The 16,661-nt window shown below is 39.5% G+C and overlaps 1 protein-coding gene across 1 annotated transcript in view; it reads right to left on the minus strand.

The window, feature by feature from the left end:
* mocs3 (molybdenum cofactor synthesis 3) overlaps positions 1-15,244 on the minus strand; it is a gene marked incomplete at its 3' end in the record, with an annotated part of 32,006 nt that extends 16,762 nt beyond the window's left edge. The window contains exons 1-4 of the mRNA XM_080750213.1: positions 15,071-15,244; positions 13,855-13,978; positions 12,639-12,731; positions 10,663-10,783 (exon numbers count right to left, since the gene is read on the minus strand). Coding sequence (XP_080606339.1) covers positions 10,663-10,783; positions 12,639-12,731; positions 13,855-13,978; positions 15,071-15,172 — 440 coding nt within the window. The 5' untranslated portion in view covers positions 15,173-15,244. The remainder of the gene's footprint in view (positions 1-10,662; positions 10,784-12,638; positions 12,732-13,854; positions 13,979-15,070) is intronic.
* Positions 15,245-16,661: the final 1,417 nt, after the last annotated feature.

The following is a 16,661-nucleotide window of genomic DNA, read 5'->3' on the forward strand; positions in this document are numbered from 1 at the left end:
GGAGTCATCCCTATGTTTTACCGATCTAGAGGCCCAACACATGTTCTATAGATCTATGGAGTCATCCCTATGTTTTACCGATCTAGAGGCCCAACACATGTTCTATAGATCTATGGAGTCATCCCTATGTTTTACAGAGCTAAAGGCCCAACACATGTTCTATAGATCTATGGAGTCATCCCTATGTTTTACAGAGCTAAAGGCCCAACACATGTTCTATAGATCTATGGAGTCATCCCTATGTTTTACCGATCTAGAGGCCCAACACATGTTCTATAGATCTATGGAGTCATCCCTATGTTTTACCGATCTAGAGGCCCAACCCCATGTTCTATAGATCTATGGAGTCATCCCTATGTTTTACCGATCTAGAGGCCCAACACATGTTCTATAGATCTATGGAGTCATCCCTATGTTTTACCGATCTAGAGGCCCAACACATGTTCTAGAGATCTATGGAGTCATCCCTATGTTTTACAGAGCTAAAGGCCCAACACATGTTCTATAGATCTATGGAGTCATCCCTATGTTTTACCGATCTAGAGGCCCAACACATGTTCTATAGATCTATGGAGTCATCCCTATGTTTTACCGATCTAGAGGCCCAACCCCATGTTCTATAGATCTATGGAGTCATCCCTATGTTTTACCGATCTAGAGGCCCAACACATGTTCTATAGATCTATGGAGTCATCCCTATGTTTTACAGATCTAGAGGCCCAACACATGTTCTATAGATCTATGGAGAGTCATCCCTATGTTTTACCGATCTAGAGGCCCAACACATGTTCTATAGATCTATGGAGTCATCCCTATGTTTTATCGATCTAGAGGCCCAACACCATGTTCTATAGATCTATGGAGTCATCCCTATGTTTTACCGATCTAGAGGCCATGATCTATAGATCTATGGAGTCATCCCTATGTTTTACCGATTTAGAGGCCCAACACATGTTCTATAGATCTATGGAGTCATCCCTATGTTTTACCGATCTAGAGGCCCAACCCCAAGTTCTATAGATCTATGGAGTCTTCTTTATGTTTTGCAGATCTACTTGGCCCAACACCATGTTCTATAGATCTATGGAGTCATCATATGTTTTACAGATATACAGGCCCATCCTTATTTTCTATAGCTCTATTGGGTCATCCATATGTTTTCAGATCTACAGGGCCATCCCCATGTTCTATAGATCTATGGAGTCATCCATGTTTTCAGATCTACATGCCCATCCCCATGTTCTATAGATCTATGGAGTCATCCATGTGTTTTCAGATCTACAGATCCATCCCCATGTTCTATAGAGCCAATCCATGTTTCTAAGGTCCCATCCATATATTTTACAGATCTATGGGCTCATTCCTAGACCATCCCTATATCCTACAGATCTACAGATTTACCCATATATTCTTTAGATCTATGGAGTCTCCCTGTTTTACAGATCTACATGCCCAACCCCATGTTCTATAGATCTATGGAGTCATCATGTGTTTTACAGATCAAAAAGCCCATCCCTGTTTTGCAGATCTAGAGGCGTATCCATATGTTTTACAGATCTATGAGCTCATTCCTAGGAGTCATCCCTATGTTTTACCGATCTAGAGGCCCAACACACGTTCTATAGATCTATGGAGTCATCCCTATGTTTTACCGATCTAGAGGCCCAACCCCATGTTCTATAGATCTATGGAGTCATCCCTATGTTTTACCGATCTAGAGGCCCAACACATGTTCTATAGATCTATGGAGTCATCCCTATGTTTTACCGATCTAGAGGCCCAACACATGTTCTAGAGATCTATGGAGTCATCCCTATGTTTTACAGAGCTAAAGGCCCAACACATGTTCTATAGATCTATGGAGTCATCCCTATGTTTTACCGATCTAGAGGCCCAACACATGTTCTATAGATCTATGGAGTCATCCCTATGTTTTACCGATCTAGAGGCCCAACCCCATGTTCTATAGATCTATGGAGTCATCCCTATGTTTTACCGATCTAGAGGCCCAACACATGTTCTATAGATCTATGGAGTCATCCCTATGTTTTACAGATCTAGAGTCCCAACACATGTTCTATAGATCTATGGAGAGTCATCCCTATGTTTTACCGATCTAGAGGCCCAACACATGTTCTATAGATCTATGGAGTCATCCCTATGTTTTATCGATCTAGAGGCCCAACACCATGTTCTATAGATCTATGGAGTCATCCCTATGTTTTACCGATCTAGAGGCCATGATCTATAGATCTATGGAGTCATCCCTATGTTTTACCGATCTAGAGGCCCAACACATGTTCTATAGATCTATGGAGTCATCCCTATGTTTTACCGATCTAGAGGCCCAACCCCAAGTTCTATAGATCTATGGAGTCTTCTTTATGTTTTGCAGATCTACTTGGCCCAACACCATGTTCTATAGATCTATGGAGTCATCATATGTTTTACAGATATACAGGCCCATCCTTATGTTCTATAGCTCTATTGGGTCATCCATATGTTTTCAGATCTACAGGGCCATCCCCATGTTCTATAGATCTATGGAGTCATCCATGTTTTCAGATCTACATGCCCATCCCCATGTTCTATAGATCTATGGAGTCATCCATGTGTTTTCAGATCTACAGATCCATCCCCATGTTCTATAGAGCCAATCCATGTTTCTAAGGTCCCATCCATATATTTTACAGATCTATGGGCTCATTCCTAGACCATCCCTATATCCTACAGATCTACAGATTTACCCATATATTCTTTAGATCTATGGAGTCTCCCTGTTTTACAGATCTACATGCCCAACCCCATGTTCTATAGATCTATGGAGTCATCATGTGTTTTACAGATCAAAAAGCCCATCCCTGTTTTGCAGATCTAGAGGCGTATCCATATGTTTTAGAGATCTATGAGCTCATTCCTAGGAGTCATCCATATGTTTTCAGATTTAGAGGGCCACCCTATGTTCTATAGATCTATGTAGCCATCCATATGTTTTCAGATCTACAGGCCCATCCCCATGTTCTATAGATCTATGGAGTGTAATAAGTGTATTAGTGTAATAGCACAACAAGTATAATAGTGTAATAAGTGTAATAATGTTACAGCGCAATAGTGTAATAGCTTAATAGTGAAATGAGTGCAATAAAGCAATAAGTGTAATAGTGTAATAAGTGTAATAGTGTCATAATTGTAATAGTGTAATAGTGTATCAAATGTAATAGTTGAATAAGTGTAATAGTGTAATAAGTGTAATAGTGTAATAGTGTCATAATTGTAATAGTGTAATAGTGTAACAAATGTAATAGTGTAATATGCGTAATAGTGTAAAAGGTGTAAATGTGTAATAGTGTAATAAGTGTAATACTGTAATAGGGCAATAAGTGTAATAGCGCAATAAGTGTAATAGTGTAATAGTATAATAAGTGTAATAGTCTAATAAGTGTAATAGTTTAATAGGGCAATACGTTTAATAGTGTAATAAGTGAGATAGTGTAATAAGTGTAATAGTGTAATAGCGCAAAAATTGTACTATCGTAACAAGTGTAATAGTGTAATAGCACAATAAGTGTAATAGTGTAATAGCGCAAAAAGTGTAATATCATAATAAATGTAATAGTGTAATAGGACAATAAGTGTAATAGTGCAATAATGTAATAAGTGTAATAGCGCAATAAGTGTAATAGGTGTAAAAGTGTAATAGTATAATAGCGCAATAAGTGTAATAGTGTAACAGGGTAGTAAGACCTGGTTCTCGCTCTGGCTGGAGACGAGAGTGATGGACTGGGAGGCACGCGCGCGACACACACACACACACACACACACACACACACACACACACACACACACACACACACACACACACACACACACACACACACACACAGCTTTGCTGCGTGTCTCGCTAGTCGCCAACCGTTTTAAAGAGAAAAGAAGAGCTTAACACAACCTTGCTAGTGTTCCGTGTTGATAGGTTTTCCACGACGAGTTGTGACTGTGTGCATGCAGCAAGAGAGGCGGCACGTCTATAATGTAAGCTTGTAGATTAAATGTTTTCGACAATGCTCGATCGTTTGTGAGAGTGAGAGAGAGAGAGAAAAGACCCCATCACTGGTGGTGCTGCCTGCTGGAGCTGCTACTCACTGGACCTCCAGTCATTCAGCGTGCAGCGTGAGGGCCAGTCAGATATGTATCCGCCCTGTAACGTTGTCATGTCATAGCGACTTCTTTCTTCGTTAAGAAATATGAATGAACTCCCCCCGAACTTAAATAATTTCGGGTCGGGGAGCCCTCCCGAACCGAAATTAGTTAGGCTCACTATTAGAGTGTGAATCGACCCTTACACTTATTACACTAGAAAACAGAGGGTAAGGAGTGCATCTGTTTGGCTGTAGAGTAAAAATCTCCCACACAAGGTGCTCTTTGGTAGTCAGGTGACAAAATTGGTGCAAAAAAAGTTGGACCAAGGCACTCTTGAGGGACAGTTAAAAAGCCTTTATTTTAGGGCTTGCATAGCAAGAAATATAAAAAAGCACCTACGCGTTGCGGCACAATGCCTTCTTCAGGGTGACTAAGCAAAACAGTTGAACAAACATGGCTTTTATAGGAAACAGGATATGACATCACAAAATCATACAGGTTGACTGGGAGGCTACAACCATGCCAGGACAAAGTGTAGACTTATATAATATGAAAACCTACACAAAACCACTTTAAGACACCAAAAAAGAAACAAGAAAAAACAAAAAGAATCAGTTTACAATGACTGAAAATCCCTTAACAGACCAAACAATTATAAAAAAGGTGAATAATCTATTTCCTCATTGAGGCCTGGAAACTCCATAGCTTTAAGTTTAAAAATCCAAAAGGTTTCCCTTTGTAGGAGGTGTTTTAGTCTATCCCCACCCCTCCGGGGATTGGGGACCACCTCAATAGCCATCACCTTAAGGGCATTAGGGCTGACATGACCTGCCTGTCTGTAATGTTTTGCCATAGGGTACTTCTCATTCCCCGTCCTGATGGCATAGACATGTTCAGAAACCCTGTCCCTCAGTCTTCGTTTGGTTCGACCTACATAAAAAAAGCCCTTAAGGTGATGGCTATTGAGGTGGTCCCCAATCCCCGGAGGGGTGGGGATAGACTAAAACACCTCCTACAAAGGGAAACCTTTTGGATTTTTAAACTTAAAGCTATGGAGTTTCCAGGCCTCAATGAGGAAATAGATTATTCACCTTTTTTATAATTGTTTGGTCTGTTAAGGGATTTTCAGTCATTGTAAACTGATTCTTTTTGTTTTTTCTTGTTTCTTTTTTGGTGTCTTAAAGTGGTTTTGGGTAGGTTTTCATATTATATAAGTCTACACTTTGTCCTGGCATGGTTGTAGCCTCCCAGTCAACCTGTATGATTTTGTGATGTCATATCCTGTTTCCTATAAAAGCCATGTTTGTTCAACTGTTTTGCTTAGTCACCCTGAAGAAGGCATTGTGCCGCAACGCGTAGGTGCTTTTTTATATTTCTTGCTATGCATTAGCCCTAAAATAAAGGCTTTTTAACTGTCCCTCAAGAGTGCCTTGGTCTAACTTTTTTTGCATCAACTTTTTTTACACTTATTACACTATTGCACTATTACACTTATTACACTATTACACTTATTGCGCTATTACACTTATTACATTATTGCGCTATTACACTATTACACTTATTGTGCTATTACACTATTACATTTCTTACAATATTACACTTTTGCGCTATTACACTATTACACTTATTGTGCTATTACACTTTTACACTTATTACGATATTACACTTTTTGCGCTATTACACTATTACACTTATTACACTATTACACTATCTCACTTATTACACTATTAAACGTATTGCCCTATTAAACTATTACACTTATTAGACTATTACACTTATTACACTATTACACTATTACACTTATTGCCCTATTAAAGTATCACACTTATTACACTATTACACATTTACACCTATTACACTATTACACATATTACACTACCAGTAAGGCTCCCTAATCGGGAGATCACAAATAGGGCAAAAATGTGTTTTGCCAAAATCTTCCTGATCCATGTTGATGACATGAGTGTAGACATACTGTGTAGTGATTTTCGTGATTTTAGGGCAAAATCTGTAGGAGCAGTGTCCAAAAATGTGTTTTTAAAAATCGGCCTGGAGGTGGCGCTATATGGGACAGATTCATGTTGATGGGATGAGTGTAGACATACTGTGTACCGATTTGCGTGATTTTAGGGCGAAAATTGTTGGAGCAGTGTCCAAAAATGTGTTTTGCAAGAATCGGCCTCATGGTGGCGCTAGAAGAGGGCCATGTGAGAAATGAGGGGTGGGGTCTCCGCGGCGGCAAGGCGGACGAATAGGTACCGGCCCCGGCTGTCCCGGTCGCTCCTAGCCGGAGTTACGGCATTTTATGTGAGCTGCAGTGTAGCGGATCCTCCACTGGGGGCACCACCACTTTTGCATCCGTTCTGGAGCACCAGGAGTGGGTGGTCCCCGGGAATTCCCCGTGAGCAGCCCCGTTGGGGTGGTCATTTGGTCATGTTTGCGCATTTGGTCATTTTTTACATCTGGGGGTCCCCCAGGGACCTGGGGGTCCCTGGAGCTCCGGGGGTCCTTGGAGGTTGTAGTTTGGCAGCCAAGGAACGTGTGTGCAAAATTTGGCATGGATCGGGGCAACGGTTGCGGAGATATAAGCAGGGAAAAAGTGTGACGTGTGAGGTGTGACAGACAGACTGACAGACAGACGGAGTTACTTACACTTTGTGGTGGTTTTGATAGTAAAGTGCGACCTACGGTCGCAATTACATGTGTTACATTATTACACTATTACACTTATGACACTTTTACACTATTACACTTATTACACTATTACACTTATTGCGCTATTACACTATTACACTTATTGCCCTATTAAAGTATCACACTTATTACACTATTACACATTTACACCTATTACACTATTACACATATTACACTATTACATGTGTTACATTATTACACTATTACAATTATGACACTATTACACTATTACACTTATTATACTATTACACTTATTGCATTATTACACTCATTTCACTATTGCGCTATTACACTATTGCGCTTTAACATTATTACACTTATTACACTAATACACTTATTACACTATTACACTAATGAACTTATTACATTCTATAGATCTATAGAACATGGGGATGGGCCTGTAGATCTGAAAACATATGGATGGCTCCATAGATCTATAGAACATAGGGTGGCCCTCTAAATCTGTAAACATATGGATGACTCCTAGGAATGAGCTCATAGATCTGTAAAACATATGGATACGCCTCTAGATCTGCAAAACAGGGATGGGCTTTTTGATCTGTAAAACATGATGACTCCATGGATCTATAGAACATGGGGTTGGGCATGTAGATCTGTAAAACCTGGAGACTCCATAGATCTAAAGAATATATGGGTAAATCTGTAGATCTGTAGGATATAGGGATGGTCTAGGAATGAGCCCATAGATCTGTAAAATATATGGATGGGACCTTAGAAACATGGATTGGCTCTATAGAACATGGGGATGGATCTGTAGATCTGAAAACACATGGATGACTCCATAGATCTATAGAACATGGGGATGGGTATGTAGATCTGAAAACATGGATGACTCCATAGATCTATAGAACATGGGGATGGCCCTGTAGATCTGAAAACATATGGATGACCCAATAGAGCTATAGAACATAAGGATGGGCCTGTATATCTGTAAAACATATGATGACTCCATAGATCTATAGAACATGTGTTGGGCCTCTAGATCGGTAAAACATAGGGATGACTCCATAGATCTATAGAACATGTGTTGGGCCTCTAGATCGGTAAAACATAGGGATGACTCCATAGATCTATAGAACATGTGTTGGGCCTCTAGATCGGTAAAACATAGGGATGACTCCATAGATCTATAGAACATGTGTTGGGCCTCTAGATAGGTAAAACATAGGGATGACTCCATAGATCTATAGAACATGGGGTTGGGCCTCTAGATCGGTAAAACATAGGGATGACTCCATAGATCTATAGAACATGTGTTGGGCCTTTAGCTCTGTAAAACATAGGGATGACTCCATAGATCTATAGAACATGTGTTGGGCCTCTAGATCGGTAAAACATAGGGATGACTCCATAGATCTATAGAACATGTGTTGGGCCTCTAGATCGGTAAAACATAGGGATGACTCCATAGATCTATAGAACATGTGTTGGGCCTCTAGATCGGTAAAACATAGGGATGACTCCATAGATCTATAGAACATGTGTTGGGCCTCTAGATCGGTAAAACATAGGGATGACTCCATAGATCTATAGAACATGGTGTTGGGCCAGGTAGATCTGCAAAACATAAGGAAGACTCCATAGATCTATAGAACATGTGGATGGGCATGTAGATCTCTTCTATAGGGAGAGTAGGTGATGGAATTAGCTAAATATATGGATAGGATGGTCATGAAGGAATGGTGAAATGTTGCCACCTGCTGGATTGTGTAAATAACTGCAATTGGACATTATTATAACACTTCGTCTTCGTGTTTTTCAGTGGTCGTGTGCACAATGAATACTTTGTCTCTGTGTTTTTCAGTGGTCGTGTGCACAATGAATACTTCGTCTCTGTGTTTTTCAGTGGTCGTGTGCACAATGAATACTTCGTCTCTGTGTTTTTCAGTGGTCGTGTGTGCAATGAATACTTCGTCTCTGTGTTTTTCAGTGGTCGTGTGTGCAATGAATACTTCGTCTCTGTGTTTTTCAGTGGTCGTGTGTGCAATGACTACTTCGTCTCCGTGTTTTTCAGTGGTCGTGTGCGCAATGAATACTTTGTCTCTGTGTTTTTCAGTGGTCGTGTGTGCAATGAATACTTCGTCTCTGTGTTTTTCAGTGGTCGTGTGCAAATAAATTGCATGCTTCATAGAAAAAATGGGGATACTGTTGTAAGAAATGAATCACAAATACGTACAAAGGTTATTATTTTTTCTGCGAATGCTATTTTTCCTTTTGCGAGGTTGTTTTTTTCTGCAAAGTGTTTTTTTTTTACAAATACGAAAACCACAATATGCACGTGACCTTCTGATTTCTTGCGAGGTATTATTTTTATACAAGGCATGGAGATTGTGTACGAAGTAGTAATTACAATGAGGAGAGGTAAAAAAGGGACTTTATTTGTCGCAAATAAATTGCATGCTTCGTAGAAAAAATGGGGATGCTGTTGTAAAAAATTAACCACAAATACGTACAAAGATTTGAATTTTTTCTGCAAATGCCATTTTTCCTTTTGTGAGATTGTTTTTTTTCTGCGAAGTGTTTCATTTACGAAGACGAAACCACAATATGCACGCGTAGCCTCGTGATTTCTTGCGAGGTATCTTTTTTATACAAGGCAACGAGATTGTGTACGAAGTTGTAATTACCATGAAAACAGAGGTAAAAAAGGGACTTTATTCGTCGTAGTTAAATGGCATGCTTCGTAGAAAGAATGTGAACGCAAACGCGTACAAAGATTGTAATTTGTTCTGCGAATGCTATTTTTCTTTTTGCGAGGTCGTTTTTTTCTGCGAAGTGTTTCATTTATGAAGACGAAAACCACAAAATTCAGGTATACCTTAGTGATTTTTTGCGAAGTGTTTCATTTTCAAAGACGAAACACACAAAATGCACGAGTTAGACTGAAAAACCATACGACAACACTGAAAAAACTTACGAAAAAATAAAGTCCAATAAAAACTTCCATACACATATGGGCAACTGGCGGCCCGGGGGCCACATGCGGCCCCCACCTTCACTTAATGCGGCCCGCAGGTTGATACCGGAATACTGATATATTATTGATTTCAGCTGTTACAATTCATGACCTCCTGTAATTCCTTCAGTCTATATTACTAGTTTAATGACTAGTATAGTAGTATTAAAACGTTTTTTATTATTTTATGTTCAATGTATTTGTATTCAAGTTCATAAAGTTGTTACATTTCAGGATTCCAATTCAAAAATAACAAAAAAGTATTCAGGATTCCAATTCAAAAGGAGCAAAAAATAGACGATCTACAAGCTCACGCTGCGATGCGTTTTGAGCTTGTAGATCTGCTATTTTTTGCTTCTTTTGTATGAGATACTAGAATGCCAAAGTAGGACGTAGCAATATGCAATTTGGCCCTCTGGAGTGAAGGTGGAGATATAGTGGCCCTCGCCATCATCAAAGTTGCCTACCCCTGCCCTAGGGTCTTCAGAGTTTATCGAAATTACATCGAGAAAACTGTCAAAATATATATCTGACAATTGGCAAAAAAAGGAAGTCAGAATTATGTTTTTTAAAACTAGTATTTATATTTGACAATTGGCAAAAAATCTGACGTTTTAAAACTATGGTATTGATCTGACATTTGGTCAACAAGTCAGAAATTGGTATGTTTGGAAATTGCGTTTATGCTATAATTTACTGCAATAGAATGACGTTTTATGACTATAGTAAATCTTTAACCTCCTGTTGAAGACCCCTGCTGTAGGACTTAGTAAGCGGTTAACAAATTGAACGCTAAGTTGTATGACAATAACAAGGTGTCTGTACTGTAGTGAGATGCGTTTCCAGGTCAGTACCTGCGGGCAGCATTGGCAGCAGACAGGGCCTTGGACTGACCCAGGGTCTGCTCTCCATGCAGGACCTGTCTGTGCAGATTACTGAGCTCCACCTCGTCGTAGTCCAGCAGCCCCAGACGACCTGACCAATCAAAATATCAAAGAATCTTTACCACACTTGATTTATAGTATACACTATAACCGATCAGACTAATACAGATTACTACAGACTGGCAGTCGAAGGAAGGAGATCAGTCGTTTGGAAGGTGTGAAAAAAGGTAGCTGAATCCACCTGAGAGGCAGCTAGTGGAATCGGAGCAGGTTACTGCCAAAGTTACATTAATCTTAACAGAGACAGATCCCGACCAATATATCAGCCATTAAAAATGATATACATTATATATATTATATAATAAATTATATAACAGCGGGATCAGCAGTTATGCAGCTGGTGTGTCCTGACTTTTAAATTGAACATTGTAATAATTGCCATTTTACTAGATTTACCCAGTAGAGGGAGCTCTCATACAAGTGTGAACTACAGCAGATACTTCTGCAATAAGAGGTTTATAGCTGCAATTATATATACTAGACCTTACCCGTTCAAAGATATGAGCTCCAAAATGATGTGCAGTGTGTGGGTTATGGGATGTGCACTGTGCATACAGTATATGAGGGATGGAAAGTAACTTTAACTGGTGCTTGCATGATAATATGTAGGAGCATCAATGTAAGAAATACCCGTTTCGTTTAATGGCTAACCCCCCCAGCCCACCCGCCCACCCGCCTGCGCACACACCCGCCTGCCTGCACACACACACACACACACACACACACACACACACACACACACACACAGAGAGAGCTGGTTAAACATGTTGCCTCATGCTAGATGCAGAATAGATGTGCCTCATGCTAGATGCAGAATAGATAGTAGATACACCATAAAAATGCTAATATACAGCATACGATTTGTGAAAGTGACAAACGGCCTTCACAGTTATGTCAGGTGTGTTCATATGCTGATGGTGATGCGATTTCAGATCAATTGCTCCAGCCACCGAGGAGAAACGCTGTTTCAGACAGACAGACACTCACTCAGACAGACATTCGCAAAATTATAGTATACTAGCCCTTACCCGTTCAAAGATATGAGCTCCAAAATGATGTGCAGTGTGTGGGTTATGGGATGTGCACTGTGCACACAGTATATGAGGGATGGAAAGTAACTTTAACTGGTGCTTGCATGATGTAGGAGCATCAATGTAAGAAACCCGTTTCGTTTAATGGCTACAGAGATACTGTCCCCCCCCCCCCCCCCCAGCCCGCCCGCCCACCCGCCTGCACACACACCCGCCTGCCTGCACACACACACACACACACACACACACACACACACACACACACACACACACACACACACACACACAGAGCTGGTTAAACATTTTGCCTCATGCTAGATGCAGAATAGATGTGCCTCATGCTAGATGCAGAATAGATAATAGATACAACATAAAAATGCTAATATACAGCATATGATTTGTGAAAGTGACAAACAGGCTTCACAGTTATGTCAGGTGTGTTCATATGCTAATGGTGATGCGATTTCAGATCAATTGCTCCAGCCACTGAGGAGAAACGCTGTTTCAGACAGACAGACAGACAGACAGACACTCACTCACTCACTCAGACAGACATTCGCAAAATTATAGTATAGATATATATATATATATATATATATATAGCTATTGTATATATAGCTATTTATATTTGCTTGCTTATGAGTTAAATACTCATAGATAAATGGGGATCCCAACAAATGAACAAACAAATTGACAAATTACGCGTTCCGAATATATTTGGAATATCTTGCACCTTTTGGACAAAACACCAGTCAAAATATCTGTAATAGGACTGTCCAAAATTAGGATTGGCATCAGACTCAAAACTGTGTCATGGGTGGGGCTCTACTGGTCATCAGTCAGAAGGATACATACCAATGCCAGCTGCAGCGAGGTATTGTACAAGGGGACAACCCAGTCCTCCGCAGCCCACCACCAGCACTGAGGTCTTGGACAGGTTCAGCTGACCTGCACACAATCATTCATATTATAATAGGGCTGGGATAAAAGTCTAGAATGGGATTGTGAAGTGAGATTTCTCCAGCTTGGTGCAGGAAAATGTTACCATAATGCTTACCAGTGATAGAGGAATATGACCTTCTCACATAGTCTGAAAAGAAACTGACCTACTGAGGCATTTGTTTGGTGAAAGGGCAACGTTCAGAGAAATGTATATGTGTTATATAAGCAATATTACACTCGAGGGTGTGGGTTATCGTGATTATTGGAACACCTGCGTTGTCGCAGGCACGAGCCCTACCCTAAGGGTGAGTGCCCATAGGCAGTGTAGAAGTTCCAATAATCACATAACCCACACTCTCGAGTGTAATATTGCGATTATACAACAGTTGCCCTTAAAAAAACGTCCTTTCATTGGAATAAAAAAAATGTAATGCCACATTTAGCTACTATGTCCCTGAATGAAAACTGCAAGCCTAGCTGCTAAGCCGCAAGCATAGTGTTGGGAGAAGGAGGCTTCGGCTCTTTCGCGGCCAGCACAGCTGATATCTTTGTTTGATAAGACCCATGTCGTAATGCTCATTATTCGCATGGGTAGAGAGCTATTTCAACCAATCAGATTGCTTCGTCGGAACTACCTGTTGTATAATTAATTATAACATCAGCACCACAACTACATCATTAATGTCATGCATCCCAGGGAGTGCACACACCACCGTTTGGGAATCGCTGGTCTAGATCATCTGGGATTTTTGCATATTACAGTAGTATAGTGTTATAGCAAAAAAGTAAAATCATCCCTTAAGCCTTGTTTTATACTTCCATTCTACCAGCTCCAGACAACAAAGCATATTGCTGTTTTCGGGCAGAAAACTCCTATCTCCATATTTTAACTTGTTTTTCTTTTTTCTTTTTCTTTTGTAAATTACCACTCTAGTACTTGATCATAACTACAGCGGCACCAAAGGCATAAAAAGTAGCAGATCCACAAGCTCGAAACGAAGCACAACCCAATGCATTTTGAACTTGTCGATCTGCTAGTTTTGGACATGTATGAGGTTTCTACCCGACAGACACAATATAGGGTTTCAGTTGGTTAATAGAGATCCAAATCAAACAGTAACCAGCTGACCTTGTACGCCCAGCTCTGGCAGCAGCAGCTGTCTGCTGTAACGCATGATGTCCTGGTTGGAAAGAGCAGCTTTGGATTCCAGAGGATTCAGGGTCATCACTCTGTCATGAAGCTCCAAGTCGCTCTGTAACGGCAGAAAGAACACCTGGTTAACGGGCCATCCTTGATTGATTGATTGATTGAAGACTTAATTAGTAGTTTGCAAAGGAAAGGTACAGTTTCATGATGGTACAGTTCACTGGTAAACTCAACTCAACTAAAAGGAGATCCTAGTAATAAGCTCTTCAGCTTATTTACACAGGAAACCTTTATGTATCTCATACAACACTGAATGACAGACAGATAGACAGTACACAGTACTATGCAGAGGATAACATCAATAGCAAAAGAAAAGAAATTGTCATAAAGAAGAAAAATAAAAGAAAGAAGAAAATAATCAATATTTAAAGTGGAAAAGGGGAGGTAAGAATTGGCTGTCTTTTACATGTCTCGAGTAGTAGCAAAGCCGCAAGTTAAACAAACATGGTGTGTTTTTTTTTTATTGCATTATATATAAAGGGAATAATTACATTCACGTACAATTTAGGCATTTAGCAGACGCTTTTAATCCAGAGCGATTTAAAACAATGAAAACAATCATTACCTTGTGTAGGGTAAGTGGTTTTCTTTTAAATAAGTGTTAAATAGCTCTATATTATGATAGTACTCATTGCCATGTGTTTGTTCAGTAACAGTGTATTGCTATGTGTTTGTTTAGTAACAGTGTTAAATAGCTCTATATCATGAGAGTACTCATTGCTATGTGTTTGTTTAGTAACAGGAGCTCTTTAATAAACATAAAATTAATTTTCATGTCAGTAAGCAGGACAGAGAACTCACACAGGATACAGGATAAACAAGTGACACTGTGAGTGATGACAAACACACTTTTAATGAGCAGACAACATTGGAACTGTAACACTATACATTTGAAGTTGATCTCTCTGCTGAAATTGGCAACCCACCTGATAATGGAGACCCATATACTACTATTAGCAATGATTCCATTAGAATAAGTGCTTTACACTTTCAACAACAAACTTTTCGTTTTAACCAAAAAATATCACTTACTCCACCTTTAAGTTGAATTAATTGCAAGTCTAATTATAAGTCCATGCCTCTCTATGTTACATTGCTTTATTGTTACTGTTATGATACTGTAGTAAGTGTACTGTACCTTTTCTAATAGAGCCAGTTTCTTTTTCAGGGCATCAATCTCTTTCTCTCTCTCCAGGAGTTGTGCCTTTAGGCAACACATCTCTTCTGTCATCGCTGCCATCAAACACAAAGAAAAGACGCACAGATATGTAATAATGATCAAAAGAAGGGATCAAACTAAGATGTTTGTATTGAAAAGTGACTGCAGCAGTGTGTGTGTCAGAATGTGCTGCTCACTTCCTGGTCCGTCACAAGGAGTATATTGAAGAAGGAGCGGTCATACAGACAGTATCTTGCACTGAGGGAACAGCAGGACAGAGGAGCCGGATGTTTGATGGCAGCTGTTGGACAACACTATCTTTGAAGTATAAAAGGATGTAATTTGTCATCGAAAAACAAAAACAAAATCAGAAAACAACGAGTGACTGACTGTGATTGCATTTTCCTACAACTTGACGAAGGTGTCCTCTCCTTGTCCAAAACTCATTGGTTACCCACGTGGAGTGAGATCACGTGACAACGTTACAGCGACGTTACAGCTGCGTAACACCACATGATGTCGCTCACTTTTATAATATGCGATAAATTATAATTCCATTGTAAATATCTCCTATTTTCTCTGTATTTCTATTATTTATTTTTCCCTTGTTATTTTTTCTTCTTTCTTCTTTATAACTGCTTTTCTCCATTTGTTATTGATAATTTCCTATGCAAAGTACTGTGTTCTATCCATCTGTCTGTCAGTGTTATAGGCTATGAACATAAATGTAAATAAGCTGAAAAGCTTACTAGGATCTCCTTTTAGTTGACCGTGTACCAGTTTTACAGTCATGAAACTGTACTTTTTCCTATGCAACCTTCTAATACATTATTCAATCAAGCAATCAATCAAGCATTAAGCAATCAGGCATTAACAACATAATGTTAATAACTAGTCTACTTGTCATATTTCTGAATCAACATATTTGGACGATGGACATGAGATATGAGATACCGGTACTTAAATGGTTTCCTGTGGAAATAAGCTTAGTCTTTTCTAGGATCTCCTTTTAGTAGACCTTGTACCAGTGAACTGTACTGTCATGAAACTGTACCTTTTCCTATGCAAACTTCTAATATAGTCTTCAAACACGTTTGCGCCCACGTTAAAAGGTAGGCTAAGAGAAGTCTGAACTCTGAAGTGAAAAACATAGGTATTTTCTCAGGTTCCTCGGGAGGGCAATGAGTTAAATTATACGCAAAGACCAATGTTAAATTGCTGCTCTGGGGGCATTTTGTCAATGCTGCTCTCAGAGCAGCTTAAATGACTGCATAGACCAATGTTAAATTGCTGCTTTTTTCTTTTTTTATTACTTTTTTCAATTATTTATAATAGTTATTTTGGAAAATGAAAAACGTTAAATACAATCAAAAAATTAAATAAAATAAATTAAAAAAGGAATAAAAAAAAAAAAAACACGGTCAGCTCACGTATTAGGAGGACAGTATGAGTCACCAGAACCAAGAACGTGTGTTTTTGATGAATTTTATCATGGTTAAAATGTTGTTTGAAGTTTGTATAGGAAAGGGGCGTGTCTCATTATGCAGAGTGATGCAGAATGACTTTCGTT

Source organism: Nannobrachium achirus (genome assembly GCF_963921795.1).
Source record: "Nannobrachium achirus genome assembly, chromosome: 20".
NCBI lineage: Eukaryota > Metazoa > Chordata > Actinopteri > Myctophiformes > Myctophidae > Nannobrachium > Nannobrachium achirus.